General features: G+C 50.8%; 4 protein-coding genes across 4 annotated transcripts; 3 read left to right on the top strand and 1 right to left on the bottom strand.

Annotated features, from left to right (window-relative positions):
- Positions 1-3,108: 3,108 nt before the first annotated feature.
- On the bottom strand, positions 3,109-4,368 carry BO87DRAFT_458042 (uncharacterized protein; the record flags this gene model as incomplete). Its single annotated transcript, XM_025628848.1, has 2 exons — positions 3,792-4,368; positions 3,109-3,500 (listed from the first exon to the last, which is right to left on the bottom strand). Exons 1-2 carry the CDS (start codon positions 3,982-3,984, stop codon positions 3,109-3,111), a joined length of 585 nt encoding a protein of 194 aa, XP_025480773.1. The 5' UTR covers positions 3,985-4,368.
- Positions 4,369-5,654: 1,286 nt separating this feature from the next.
- On the top strand, positions 5,655-8,494 carry BO87DRAFT_433894 (uncharacterized protein; the record flags this gene model as incomplete). Its single annotated transcript, XM_025627683.1, has 5 exons — positions 5,655-5,671; positions 6,140-6,203; positions 6,278-6,900; positions 6,970-7,253; positions 7,318-8,494. 5 exons carry the CDS (start codon positions 5,655-5,657, stop codon positions 8,013-8,015), a joined length of 1,686 nt encoding a protein of 561 aa, XP_025480772.1. The 3' UTR covers positions 8,016-8,494.
- Positions 8,495-8,635: 141 nt separating this feature from the next.
- BO87DRAFT_26694 (uncharacterized protein) lies at positions 8,636-9,797 on the top strand. The gene has a single exon (XM_025618889.1). The coding sequence runs from the start codon at positions 8,896-8,898 to the stop codon at positions 9,532-9,534; it is 639 nt and encodes a 212-aa protein (XP_025480771.1). The 5' UTR covers positions 8,636-8,895; the 3' UTR covers positions 9,535-9,797.
- On the top strand, positions 9,426-10,888 carry BO87DRAFT_26614 (tyrosinase family protein). Its single transcript, XM_025618888.1, has 4 exons — positions 9,426-9,871; positions 9,921-10,006; positions 10,072-10,393; positions 10,463-10,888. The coding sequence occupies exons 1-4, from the start codon at positions 9,560-9,562 to the stop codon at positions 10,742-10,744; spliced, it is 1,002 nt and encodes a 333-aa protein (XP_025480770.1). The 5' UTR covers positions 9,426-9,559; the 3' UTR covers positions 10,745-10,888.
- Positions 10,889-12,164: the final 1,276 nt, after the last annotated feature.

Here is a 12,164-nt window from a genome sequence, read left to right as displayed (position 1 = left end):
CTACGGTCCTCTCTTGTTGTTTCCCACCTTGGTATCCCCTCCACTGCTGCGACGGGCTCCTCCGAGTAGCCCTAAGCCCTTGCACTAACACGCGGCATTCAGGGCAGGCGCGGTGGTGATTGGTCCGCCGAGCGGGACATGGGGCGTCAAGGCTGCCAAGACGGCAGATCATTGCTTTTCCCGCATCCAACTTTCCCTTTTATCTTTTTTCCCCCAATCAGACATTTCCCCGCCCGTGACTTTTTTGTTGCTTTTGCTCGGTTTGCTCGGATATCCCACCGGCTCTTGTCCGACAACCGGTTAATTTTGGTTTTAATTCTTATTTGATTAATGATTGATTAATTCCAATTCACGATAATGTCGATATTGACTTGTTGCTGAGAAATCACCGATGATGAATCTCCTCTGCTGACCGGGCCGAGTCGCCGGCCAACAAACAGGAACAACAAAACATTCGGCATGGCAAGTCCACAACGGGATTGTCTCTCTGCCTCAACTCCCGGATCCGACGGTCACACCCGGAATTTTACCTCCTTAATCTATCATATAATCATGCTTATTCCTAGTTCAGTTTAATATCCACCAGCCTGGTTAAATAATGTCTCCTCCACTAACATCCTCCGCCTTCCAATAGACGTGGACATCGTCTTGCGTGATTATCCCGAGACCGAATGAATCATGGGATCGCATTGAGGTAATATCTCCATGCTCCATCTGATGGGTCATGATTCATTCCCAACATTTTCTTATCTGCCTCCTTCTTTTTCAGGAGTTCATCGTATCCTTGCACAATTATCTCTCTCCTGCTGTCTTAGATTGTTCTATGTTAGCACCTCAACCCCCTGGGGGCTTGCTGCCTTGAGACTGCTGTTGGGAATATGACATTTGATATGGTGCAATCTGTCTTATTTTCCAAGTGCAACTTGTTCCTCGGCTGACCTTCCTGTTACCGTTGAGCACACGAGTTTCTCTGGATCTCACAACTTGCATCGAAGACAGACACAATTTCGGAGGTTCTCTTAGAAGACGGTTCCATTGTATGGATATCTTCGACATTACCTATAGGAGAAGTAGTTGCATTCTAGCCTTAGAAACTCGTCGCAGGTCGTTATGTATGGGTTTCCAAGATAGGCGTTCTTCCATTCAGTTAGTGTACCTAAAACATAGGGAAAATGCCTTTTATGACACTTCTTGCTATGGGACAACTCATTACGCCATAGATCCTTCTCATGATAGCTCCCACCAAGAAGCTTTGGTTTGTCGGGTCATAATGTGCCGTCCTACGTTGGATAAACTCATAAGTGCACGTGATCACATAGTAGTACCGAGATTGAGTAAACTATGTTAACAGTGGGTTTATGCATTGAACGTCTGTTGTTTTCTAGCTGACCAGTAGTTCACTTTCTTACGTCGCTAGCAATGATCTCGCAGGGCATAGAGAGTCTATGCCCAACTCTCCAACTTTTAGAAACACCAGTAGCGTCTAATGTAAATATATATCCACACCATATCATTAAGAGCTATTTTATTTACTTTTCAATATTCTCATCAAAGTCAGGTAAGGCTTTGCTTGGAGGAAAACTGGTGGTAGAATGATGGGTAGTAGCAGAGGCGAGAAGATATATACATTGGTGCGGCTACCTCGAACTATCCTGAATGTCAATCAAAATTGATTGAATGCAGCAGACCACCAAATCACTTATACGTAGCAAAAGCACTAATAGTATCGTAAGACTAATACTCCTGCCTGGATATAATGTAGATATTGCCTGCATTCGATACTGTAAATGGAAGAAATCTGCCTCATATCAGACGATGGCTTGCCGACAACATCCTATAACCGACACGGCAGATCACTCGGGACAGGTGCAGATCGCGTCTCAGAGCGGGAGATCATCCCGTGTAAACCGTGGAAACAGACGATCATGCTTTGTTCAAGAGTTCTTCCGTTTGTCTGAATCGTGTCCTACAAGCAGATGTTCTTTGCCAGCGGGAGCATGATCAATCACGTCGAGTGGATGAGGTCCTATTGTGTAGATCTTCTCGCCGATCCGCGCCACTCCAGATACCCGCACGGGCGGAAACATTAAGCCGCAACATCTTCACGGAGAAAAGCTTTCATACACATTTTCCTTTCTTCGACGCATTCAAGCTCCTATGCATTCAGCCTTCCAGGCAAACATTGGCTCAACAGTCAAGATGTGCAATCATCTCACAGACTACATCCCCATATGAAGGGCATACAGTCCATACTAAGTGAAGGACGCTGGAACTCTATACCTCCTGAGATTAATGCCAGTGACCACTGACAGTTACTCTTCCTCGACGGTCCGATCCTTATGAGAATTTAGGTCATCGATACAAGAACGACACCTCGACCCTCCTCGTTCACCCTTCGTCTTATAACCCCCTGAGAACCGTTATGCCAGCTGGTCGTCACACAACACCCCCGAAAGATTTGAGATGCAGGATATGGAGAATAACACGGACTGGGGTGTTGATACTATCTAGGTACCAAGGCTGGTGACCATCGCATATCATTTCAAGGACAGCTTTGAACGGCTGGCCGGTCGGCCGAATCTGGTGATTGCGCACAAGAAGGATTCTACTGAGGCTTCCTCTGACCAGCTGCTGCATAATATGTGATGATTGGTAAAATCCTCACTCACACACACCGGACAAGAAAGACGAGGAATGCTTCTATGCTCTTGACCCGTGATGCCACGTGAACGCGAAGCTATCCGCAGCGTGCCTGCATTATACCATGGTTTCCAATGCTACTGCATCTGATGTTATAGTTCCTCCGATTCGACCTCATGCAGGGTAGAGCGGATGATGCTTGCATTCTGGAATAGATCTTCGAGTGGCCGGTGACGTGTATAGATAGTTCAGCGAATCTCACAGATGCGTCCACGACGTTCCTGAATGCTGCGGGTGCCATGTTGAGCGAAAGCACAGGTTACGAGACAAGCTAAACCGTGTTTGGAATCGACTCACGACCGGGACACGTGCACGTGACGGGAGACGGAATAAGCATATGTCCGGTGTGGATAGCCTCCTTTGCCTTGCCTAGATGCTTTCATCGCGCGCTTAATTTTCCCCCCCGCATCAACGGCGACGACCGAAGCCTGGCCTTTTGATCTGGGACCCAGATCCACTGGGTCTAGCCCAGACATGATTCCACTCCGCCAGGAGACCAGTCGTGTTGCGGTAGCATCTCGCGACAAACGGACCACATGCCCGGTGGTAAAGCCACCACTGTTTCATCTTCTCTCCCCGCCGACGTTGTTGTGGCTTGGCCCACAGTGCTGCTGTCTGGAAGACCTGCGGGCGTCGTAAGCACAGGACTTTGACCCGGGGAATGTTCGGATGGCATATGCCCGCTATGGCATGATGAGGATGCCAACGTAGGGCGGCTGTCAAAAACATTGATGGAGCCTTTAGCCCTTTGGCAGCCCATACCGGACGGGATACCCATGACTCTCGCCACCCCTGACCGACTTCAGAGTGTTATCACTGGACATATTGTCCCCGGTTCAGAGGGAAAAGGTTTCCGTTAGCAGAACCTTCTGTGTTTCATCGTGCCCCGGACAAAGTCTGCGGTATGGAGATTGCTTTCGCCTTTCGATCGTGAGCTGTGCCATTTTGTAATAGCTGAAACGAGAAGATTTTGAGACATTCGAGGCTTTCTGTTTACTAGTGGGTGCGAGCAAGACTGGCTGACCTTCATGGTCTACAGTAAGGTGGATAGGGTAGGCCGTCCGATTAGCAATGAAATGAATGAAACATACTGCGTTTGGCCTGTTTGGCGATTACGTCGGCGCCTCTACAAGTCGGGCACAGACCGAAACGATGCGTCATACGATCAGCGAGCGCCCAGAGCACTGCCTGGTGTTCCACAGGTAGAGCAGCCATGGCCATCACAGTCTCTTCTAGCTGCACGCTATCAGTGAACGTCATCCAGGCCAAGTTCACCCCAGACATGATGGTACTATGATTAATGAGCTGTCTTGGGAAGTTACCTGGGTGTCAGGCCGTTTTCCAGGCGACCAGTGTCGTCCCGAAAGCTGTGGGAAGAGAAAAGAGATTCTGTTTTCCCTCGTACGTCTTGACCGTCCATTCATTCATGCTGTACGATTTGGCCTTGTGTATAGATATTGTCGGAGTAAGGGCTCAGTGGGTAATGATTGAATGACTTGAAGGTCGCTCAAGAATCTACGATGGGACGAATCAAGGTGTTGGAGGGTATCTCGTAAAAGAAACTGTACGGGACATTATATAGAACCGCTCTGGTGATGCAATAGGCTAAGGTTAATGCTCGAATAAATGTTGCCGAGGAATGCGGATCTAGGGGAGGTGCGAGAACAAGTCTGATCAAGGGAGGGACGAGTATAGTTTGTGTACCCACAGAATCAGGCAGGATAAGCTGTTTCTCCAAAGTATAACCATGAACAGTCCATTCTGCTACGGGGTAAGAACCTTATCACAACGGGATAGTCCGGGATTGTGCTCATGACACCCATGGATAGGTGGTGAAGGTCTTGAATCGAAGGGACATATGGGTGGAACAACAATCCAAGGATGGTTACTGGGCTCATCAATGCAAATGTAAGGTTCATACCTATGTTTAAATGTTTCACGTCGCTCCTCACGCATAAGAGCCGACCGGACACTGCAGTATCCCGTCGTGACTCTTGAGCAGCTGATCGTGCTACCAGTATGCGCCCGTAACGTGAGGAGTTGTCAGATAAGAAGGTCTAAATGGCTGGTGTGATAAGTCAAATAAGATTAGAGCTACAGCACATGACCCGAACAATTGTCTACTATGTCGAGAGCTGGATCCATGGAGTGGAAGAGTGGAGCGTGACAGCGATCGGTGATCCACCAGTTCGTCTGGTTCTCCAGACGGCTAGACCAGAAAAGCCGATCGCTGGTTGAACAAGTTGATTCGTCCCTAAAAAAGCAGAGATTGATAAAGGGAGTGTGTGAGCGAAGTTGATCAGGAATTGTCGTTGGCCAGACGAGCTGGACCGTCGTCCGTCTAGTGCTCAAATAGTCAGTGTGACCGATTCCTGCTCCGACTCTGACTCGGTCGCACCGATGCCGCATCTCTAGGGGGAGGTTCTAGTGCAGCCTCCCGCTTAGAGCAGCCTCTGGATTGGTGGCCCTTGGCGGGGATCCTGTAACGCAAAGAGGTACTAATGTCGTGGAATCGGTAAGGGGGTGAGATGCAGTTGGAAATAAGAAGGTGACAGAATATACCCAGAACAATGGCAATGGGGGAGAGACAGAGAGAATGATTTGAATGTATAGAGATGGGGAGAAGAAGAAGGGGAAGTAAAGCAGTAGAGAGGAAAGGGAAGCGCGGGCCCGTCTCATGTGACTTTCCCTCTTTCCTCTTTCTTGTTTTCCTTTAGGAATAATCCCGTCAGCACTAATTGGTACTAAGTAACTTACTACTCGACGCGAGCAAGCCAGACAACCACAATTCTCTCCCCCCTGCATCTTCCCACTTTCTCCTCCCCCCATTCTTGCCACGTCCAACCCCTCCCTCCCTTTTCCCCAACGTGCTTTGCATCGTGCCTGGCTCTGACGGTGACGAACCCACAATTTGCTGCGGGAGCAAATGAATCGCAAGCAGCCACCGCGACGCCATGCGTGCGTCCGATGTGTCCGATTGAAAGTCCGCTGCGTGCCTGTTCCCCCCACGGGCACGTGCGTCCGCTGCACCCGTTTGGGCCAGCCATGTTCGCTGCCTGAGTCCCCTCATGTCACCCGTCCCAGGTGAGTACTACTTAGTAAAGAAGTGTATAATGGTAGTGGTTAGTGTGCATTTGGCCGCTCTATGTTTTCGCCTTTCATTCTACATTTTTTGCTTTTTTTTTTTGTTTCCTTTATTCTTTTCTTTTCCTTTCGTTTATCAATTAATTTATTTATTTATTTCTTTATTTATTTATTCATCTTTTTTTTTTCTTTTTCATGTTGATTGCACAAACTGCCCGATTAGCCTGCATCCAGCATGATCTACAACCCCAGCCTTATCATCACTATCACATACTACTTACTACTCACTACTTACTACTGCATATATTCCCGGCTACCAACCATTGGCTGATTGATCTTTCCTCCGCCACCACAGGAAGACCCGCATTGATGCCCTTCAGGAGCAAATTGATAATCTGGCAGCGCAACTGGGCCAGAAGGTATGCAATTTCTATCCCCCTCCCATCATCTTGCTACTGTGGTTCCCAACAAGGCGTGCTCTAACCGTACCTAGCAAGGTGAATCGTCCCACCACGGCAGTCTCTCCAGTGCAACTCCGTCCACGCAGCCACCAGACTCGCCGCGACTCTACCACCGCCGGGAAAGCTCTCGACCGAGCGATGAGGCATCGGGGGATCCCGTTCTCGGCGGGTTGGTCACCCTACGCGAGGCTGATGAGCTTATGGACAAGTTCCGGACCCAGAAAATGGCCCAGTTCCCCTTCGTCATGGTGTCCTCCGACATGGAGATCGAGGTCCTCCGCCAGCGCTCGCCTTTCCTCCTGCTGTGCATCGTCACCGTGTGTATGGAACACAAACCCCTCCTGCAACACAAACTGGAGGCTCTCGTTCGCGAAACGGCGGCCACTCGTCTAGTCGCTAAGGGCGAGCGCAATCTCGATCTCCTCTTGGGGCTCCTCGTTCATTGCGCATGGTTTCATTATCACTGGCGGACCCCGCATATCCATAAGTACATGCTACTTGAAATGGCTCACATGGTGGTCGTCGATTTGGGCATCGACAAGGACGAGAACATCCGGATGCAGCCTATCCCTCCAGAGCCCGCGGACAACCAACGCCATCATTCGAATCCCACGGAGCAGAGGGCTCTGCTAGGCTGCTACCACCTGTGTTGCACGTGAGTGTTGCCTGTGACTTCAGTTATTTTCTTCAACGCTGGGCATTCCGACTAACAATCACCCCGAAGCTCGACTTTATTTCGCCGACAGGTGACGATGAGACACACCAGATGGATTGCCCAGTGTGTGGAGGATCTTGCTCGGAAACCCGAATACCCCAGCGATGTCCTCCTGGGGGACTATATCCTCTCCAACAATTTCTTGCGACGTACGCAGTGTGTCTTCGATGAGGACGTATGCCTCTGCTCCTACCACCCTCGAGATGCGTCATGGGAGCAGATTGTAGAATCCATCGAGCGGCAAGAGAGACAGACCGAGGACCAGCTATCACGCCTCGCCTCGTGTGACAATTGTGAGTTGCTGGCACCTCCAGAAACATGCCCATATCTCGGGAAAACTAACCATCTGATTACAAGGGGCCCTTCGTCTGGAGCTCACCGCACTCACCACCTTGACCTTGGGTCAAGCAGTGCAGCGCCGCAGAGATGTCTTTCGACTTCGGGAGATTAATCGGCTGCAGCATCTTACGGCATCCGCTCACCGGGTTCTTGCCACGTACCTCCAGGTGCCAGCGGACGTGGCGGTGCACCTGCCGGCTTCCTCATATTATACTCTTTGGTATGTGATGCTGGTTCTTGCCAAGGTAAGCCTGCTATTTGGAAACTACAACCATCCCACACCAGAGATAGACAGTCGGCGCGTCCACGAGGATGTTCTGGCCACAATGCGGAAGATTGCTTCTCTCTCTCTTGGGGATGATATCTGGTCGAACTGCCGTGTGATAAGCATGGTGGCATGGCTTGAGAAAAGCAAAAGTGAGGCGCAGCGCCAGTGTAGTATCAGTCATGTGGTGCAACATCCGAGCGAGGCTTATGGTCCCCCTCGACCCCCTGTCTCATGGCAGGGCCCGCCCCCTTCGATCATTTTCGACTCACAGCCCCACTGGACACCCAGTCAATTACCCATGCAGCCAGAACATGCTGTATATCTTGAAACTCTGATGCACAACGACTGGGACACGGGCATTTGGCGTCAGACTCTGGAAGCTTTCACTATGTTCGGACCTCCCACTCCACAGAGCCAGATGAGCTTACAATCACCAGTGGTGATTTGATGACATGCCATTGCAGTGACACTGGAAGTTTGAACGGCTCAAAATTGGATGTTATCCAAGGAATTGCGATACATAGACCGGGTGAGCCCTATGCACTGGTCGCTCCTCGTACGCCTAGAAGGGTTAAGCATAGGTGTGGCTGGAGTATTCAAGCGCAGTAGGCGATGCGTGTGTGCTGTACCCAGCTGGGCATACATCTCAGTGCGTTGCTTATAAGCGCCTTAAACTTTGGCCGAAACAGGCCTCGTTCTGACCCTTGGCTAGGTTCACTCACAAATTGAAGCCACCAGCCCAGCCATGATGGGCAATATGCATGTCGACATGCTCCACGTTGGAAGACTCTGGCTGGGGGCTCGCTCATAGAATGCTTGCCCTAGACCACACTTGTCGACGGGCAGTGTTCAAAGACCCTTGACTCTGACTCGTCTGTACTACGGATGTTGTTGTAAAGGCATGCGGCGTGAGGAGCTGCATCACGTTGTGATCTCGCTGCGCCTTAGTCTGAAGTCTGACTATCTCTTTGCATAGTCGGATGTGTTTTCCATTGGCAAGACTGGCAGAATCCCATCCAAGACATAACCGCATGGCATGCCGCCCTCACGTAGTTGGATGACCGGAGTGCATTCCCTTTGTACCAGGGGTTGTGAGCTCGACGCAGACTGCACTATCAATCACCGGCAGCTCGCTCCTGTTCTTTGGAAAAGTAGCGAGATGAAGATATAATGAAGGAGAGCCAGAACACGGCGAATTGAGAGTCAAATGATGGTTTGGAGAAGAGACCTTGGGATGGATGCCTTTTTTTGATGTGCCCATTTCGCTGTCGACGACACTGGCTTGCATGGGTTCGCTAGTGTTGACAACCGGCCTTCGCAAATGAGAGATGGCAGGGATGCAGGGCGGAATGTTCAGCCACATATTTTGCGACGGCGCGGGAATGAAGACTCAAAGCTTATCGAGTGGGAATTGGATGTTGTTGACTGCCAGAGGGCGCGTTAGCGTAGTTCGCCGACGGCTCCGTATAGGCGAAAGCTTGCTTGTATCCACCCCCAGGTGCGACAGTAGTAGCCGAACTAATTTCGCAAAGCGAGAACAATTGAGTTTACATGCCCGCCGTGGCTGGGCGATCTGTCACTGGAATGCACATCGCATACCAAACAGGAAAACCAGACATGTCGCCAAACCAGCACAGCTCCACCAAGGCCGAGGCGCGGACCTTCTGGTCAATCGGTTGGTAGACGCTTGGAATATCTTTATCGCAATCTTGGAAGCTGGACATGGCTGTCTGAACAGTGGGTTATCCAGTTATTTCGGGATGTCGGTAAGGAGAGGTGGCCGAAATCAGCATGAGCTAAAGAATGAAGACCGATCGAACTATCTGCGATGGGACAGACATAAGCTGCCGCGTCTCCTCCTCGCCGATTTCGTTTTGGGGCGGAAGCCGAGTGGATCGTCGTTGACAGAGAAGTCGTCGCATCTCCTTTCTATCTGTTGTTTATTATATCGACGGCCGGCGGGCTAGAATCCTACCCGATACGTTAAACATAATGCTTTCCGCCTTTTGGCTTTTGGCCGCCATCGGGCTGGCCTCTACCAGCGAAACACCAGCTTCTGATGCTGTGACCAGCCTTGATCCAGGGTTGTTCTCAGGCGGATGTACGCCAGAGAAGATGAGCATTCGAAAGGAGTGGCGGAATATGACCAAGGTTGAACAAATAAGCTATCTCAAGGGAGTCAATTGTTTGATGGATCTTCCTGCGCAAACGGGGCTAGAGGCCACCACGAACCGCTTCAGCGATCTGCAGGCTTTGCATCGTGCCCTTACCGACACCCCGGTGGGTGACATTATCCATAGTGTGGTGAGTTCGTTCGCGATACACAGTGGCAGAGCCGAATTTGACAGAATAGGGTCAATTCCTGCCCTGGCACCGATACTTCCTGCATGTATATGAAACATTGCTGAAGGAGCAGTGTGGCTATACCGGCCCAATGGCGTAGGTTTTGCCCCCACCCCCCCCTCTCATTGGCACAAGAAGGAAGGAAGCTGACTAGATTGGAGATGGTGGAACGAGGCATACGACACGGATTCCGGGAATTTGTTCCGGTCGGAGATGTGGGATGCAGATGCGTTTGGTGGCAATGGGACGGAACCTGATGGATGTGTGACCGATGGGGCCTTCGCCTACTACACGGAACATATTGGTCCCCAGGAACAAAACACGGTGTTCTGCATGAACCGCAGCTGGGGAAATTACGAGGCGATATTGAATACTACTGGTGCGGCAGTCGCTCACTGCAATACATTCGACAGCTACGACGAATACTTCGCTTGCATTGCAGCCACGCCTCACCGAGGAGGTCACTGGGCGGTTGGTGGAGTGGTGAGTGCCCGCTTGTCCTGACGTGAAGGGGGTCGTCTCCAATGAACTGACGCGAACGTAAAACACTAGATGGAGGATGTAAAGACCTCGCCGGGTGACCCGCTCTTCTATCTGCACCATGGCTACATCGACCGTCTGTGGTACCGGTGGCAGATGCATGATCCCGCCAAGCGTCTGTGGGACATGGGTGGCCCTGCCATCAATGAATCGGCCAATGTCGAGCCCGCATCAGGCTGGCCGCAGACAACCCTCAATTATACCATGACCACATTCGATATACTGCCGAATATCACGGTAGCCGACGTGATGAACCCCGTTGGAGGATACCTCTGCTATAACTATGAAGCCTGAAAGGCTCAGATTTCGATTGGTCACGGCATCCTCCCCTAACAAGGGGCGCCTGCGGTCCTTGTATTAGGTGATCGCAAAGCGGCGATTAGAAGAATTATTCGCTTTAATATAGAGCAAGAAGTCCGATGCAATGGCTTCTCTTACTTGCACGCATGTATAATATCCTCGAAGCCCCTTGACAGGCGATGCGCATCATTACACTTCCACCCTCGACTTGCCCTTCCGGGCTTTGTAAACCGTAACTCCTTCCACGATACACAAGTGATGTGTCCACTCGATCGTTCGCTTCAGTTGTACTTCGTTTGGTTATGCAAGATACGAAGGTTGTCCGTAATTGAAGGGCTTTTGATTCGCTGATTGTTGCAGAGACTGACCGGAATCTGATGCAGTTCTACCTTCTCGAGCGGGGTGAGCATATTGCCAGTGTCACCCCCTTCATCCGATGCGACCCATGCATCCAGAACCAGTGAGTATCGAGCAATGGGGCAGATGAAACTAATTAGTAGCCATCCCCGCCTCTGCCTTGCATCTGGACCGCAACAAGCCGCTCCCGCGTGACATGGGAGCAGCCGTGCCATCCACGCAGAATTGGCTTTCCAGTCCCGAATGTTCCTGACCAATTCGGACAAGCAAGAGGGGGTAGGTTACTATCCTTCTCTGGCTGATGCCTAGGATGATACTCCCATTCTGTAGGAGAGCATGTGGGCACGTGACCTCTTTTCGACGCTGTTTCGAGAGCCCTTCATCTACTGCATCGGGTGGGCAGATTGGCATCTAGAAGTTCACACTGTTCCAAATAGCAGTTTATCGTCGGTCTCTCTCTCGTAAATTTGCAATGTTACCAGCTGACGTCGCCTGCATGAGTCGTTGGCCTGCGCGACCGTCCCGAGCAGTATGCTGCTCATTCGCGCTGTAGACGGCCGGACGTCGTATCTGTTGCGCGGGGACTTGACCTTGACGATCTACCCTTCATCTGGTTAAATGAGTCTTCCGATCCCTAACATGGTTTCTACTTACTTAGTACTACTCTGAATGAGGGGGAAGGATCATCAGTGGCCGGACAAAGGCAGGCAAGTGGTCACGTTGGGTCGGGCGGATCTTCATCCGATCGGCTGAGACAGACATTTGCTGCTAGAAGACTGCAAGTGCATGGAGTGTCGTAGATGATCATGCCCCGATCCGGTGATGGTCTGGTAAGTAAGTTATGTGTAGGTGCATCCCTAGCTTTCGGTCAATTCCTGCTTGCATTGGTGTGCTTGTCTCGGATGGCAGGCAACCTACGAGTCCACTCTCCACTACTACTTTGCTATGCATTGACTTCTAAGGGCATGCAAGTGAAAGGTATACATATCCTGGCGACGTGCAAAGAGAGGCGCCGTTGTCTACATCATGCACAACTCCTTCCGATCAACGCAGCCTG

The sequence above is a fragment of the Aspergillus neoniger genome (assembly GCF_003184625.1).
Source record: "Aspergillus neoniger CBS 115656 unplaced genomic scaffold BO87scaffold_12, whole genome shotgun sequence".
NCBI lineage: Eukaryota > Fungi > Ascomycota > Eurotiomycetes > Eurotiales > Aspergillaceae > Aspergillus > Aspergillus neoniger.
Note: the sequence above shows the minus strand (reverse complement) of the source record. Positions and strands in the feature narration are given on the sequence as shown.

Bases quoted from the DNA above. Each gene is read 5' to 3' on its own strand.
- BO87DRAFT_26694 (XM_025618889.1), top strand. From the start codon at position 8,896: ATGGCAGGGATGCAGGGCGGAATGTTCAGCCACATATTTTGCGACGGC.
- BO87DRAFT_26614 (XM_025618888.1), top strand. From the start codon at position 9,560: ATGCTTTCCGCCTTTTGGCTTTTGGCCGCCATCGGGCTGGCCTCTACC. The intron at 9,872-9,920 runs GTGAGTTCGTTC...TTGACAGAATAG, and splicing joins GTGACATTATCCATAGTGTG to GGTCAATTCCTGCCCTGGCA. The intron at 10,394-10,462 runs GTGAGTGCCCGC...GTAAAACACTAG, and splicing joins ACTGGGCGGTTGGTGGAGTG to ATGGAGGATGTAAAGACCTC.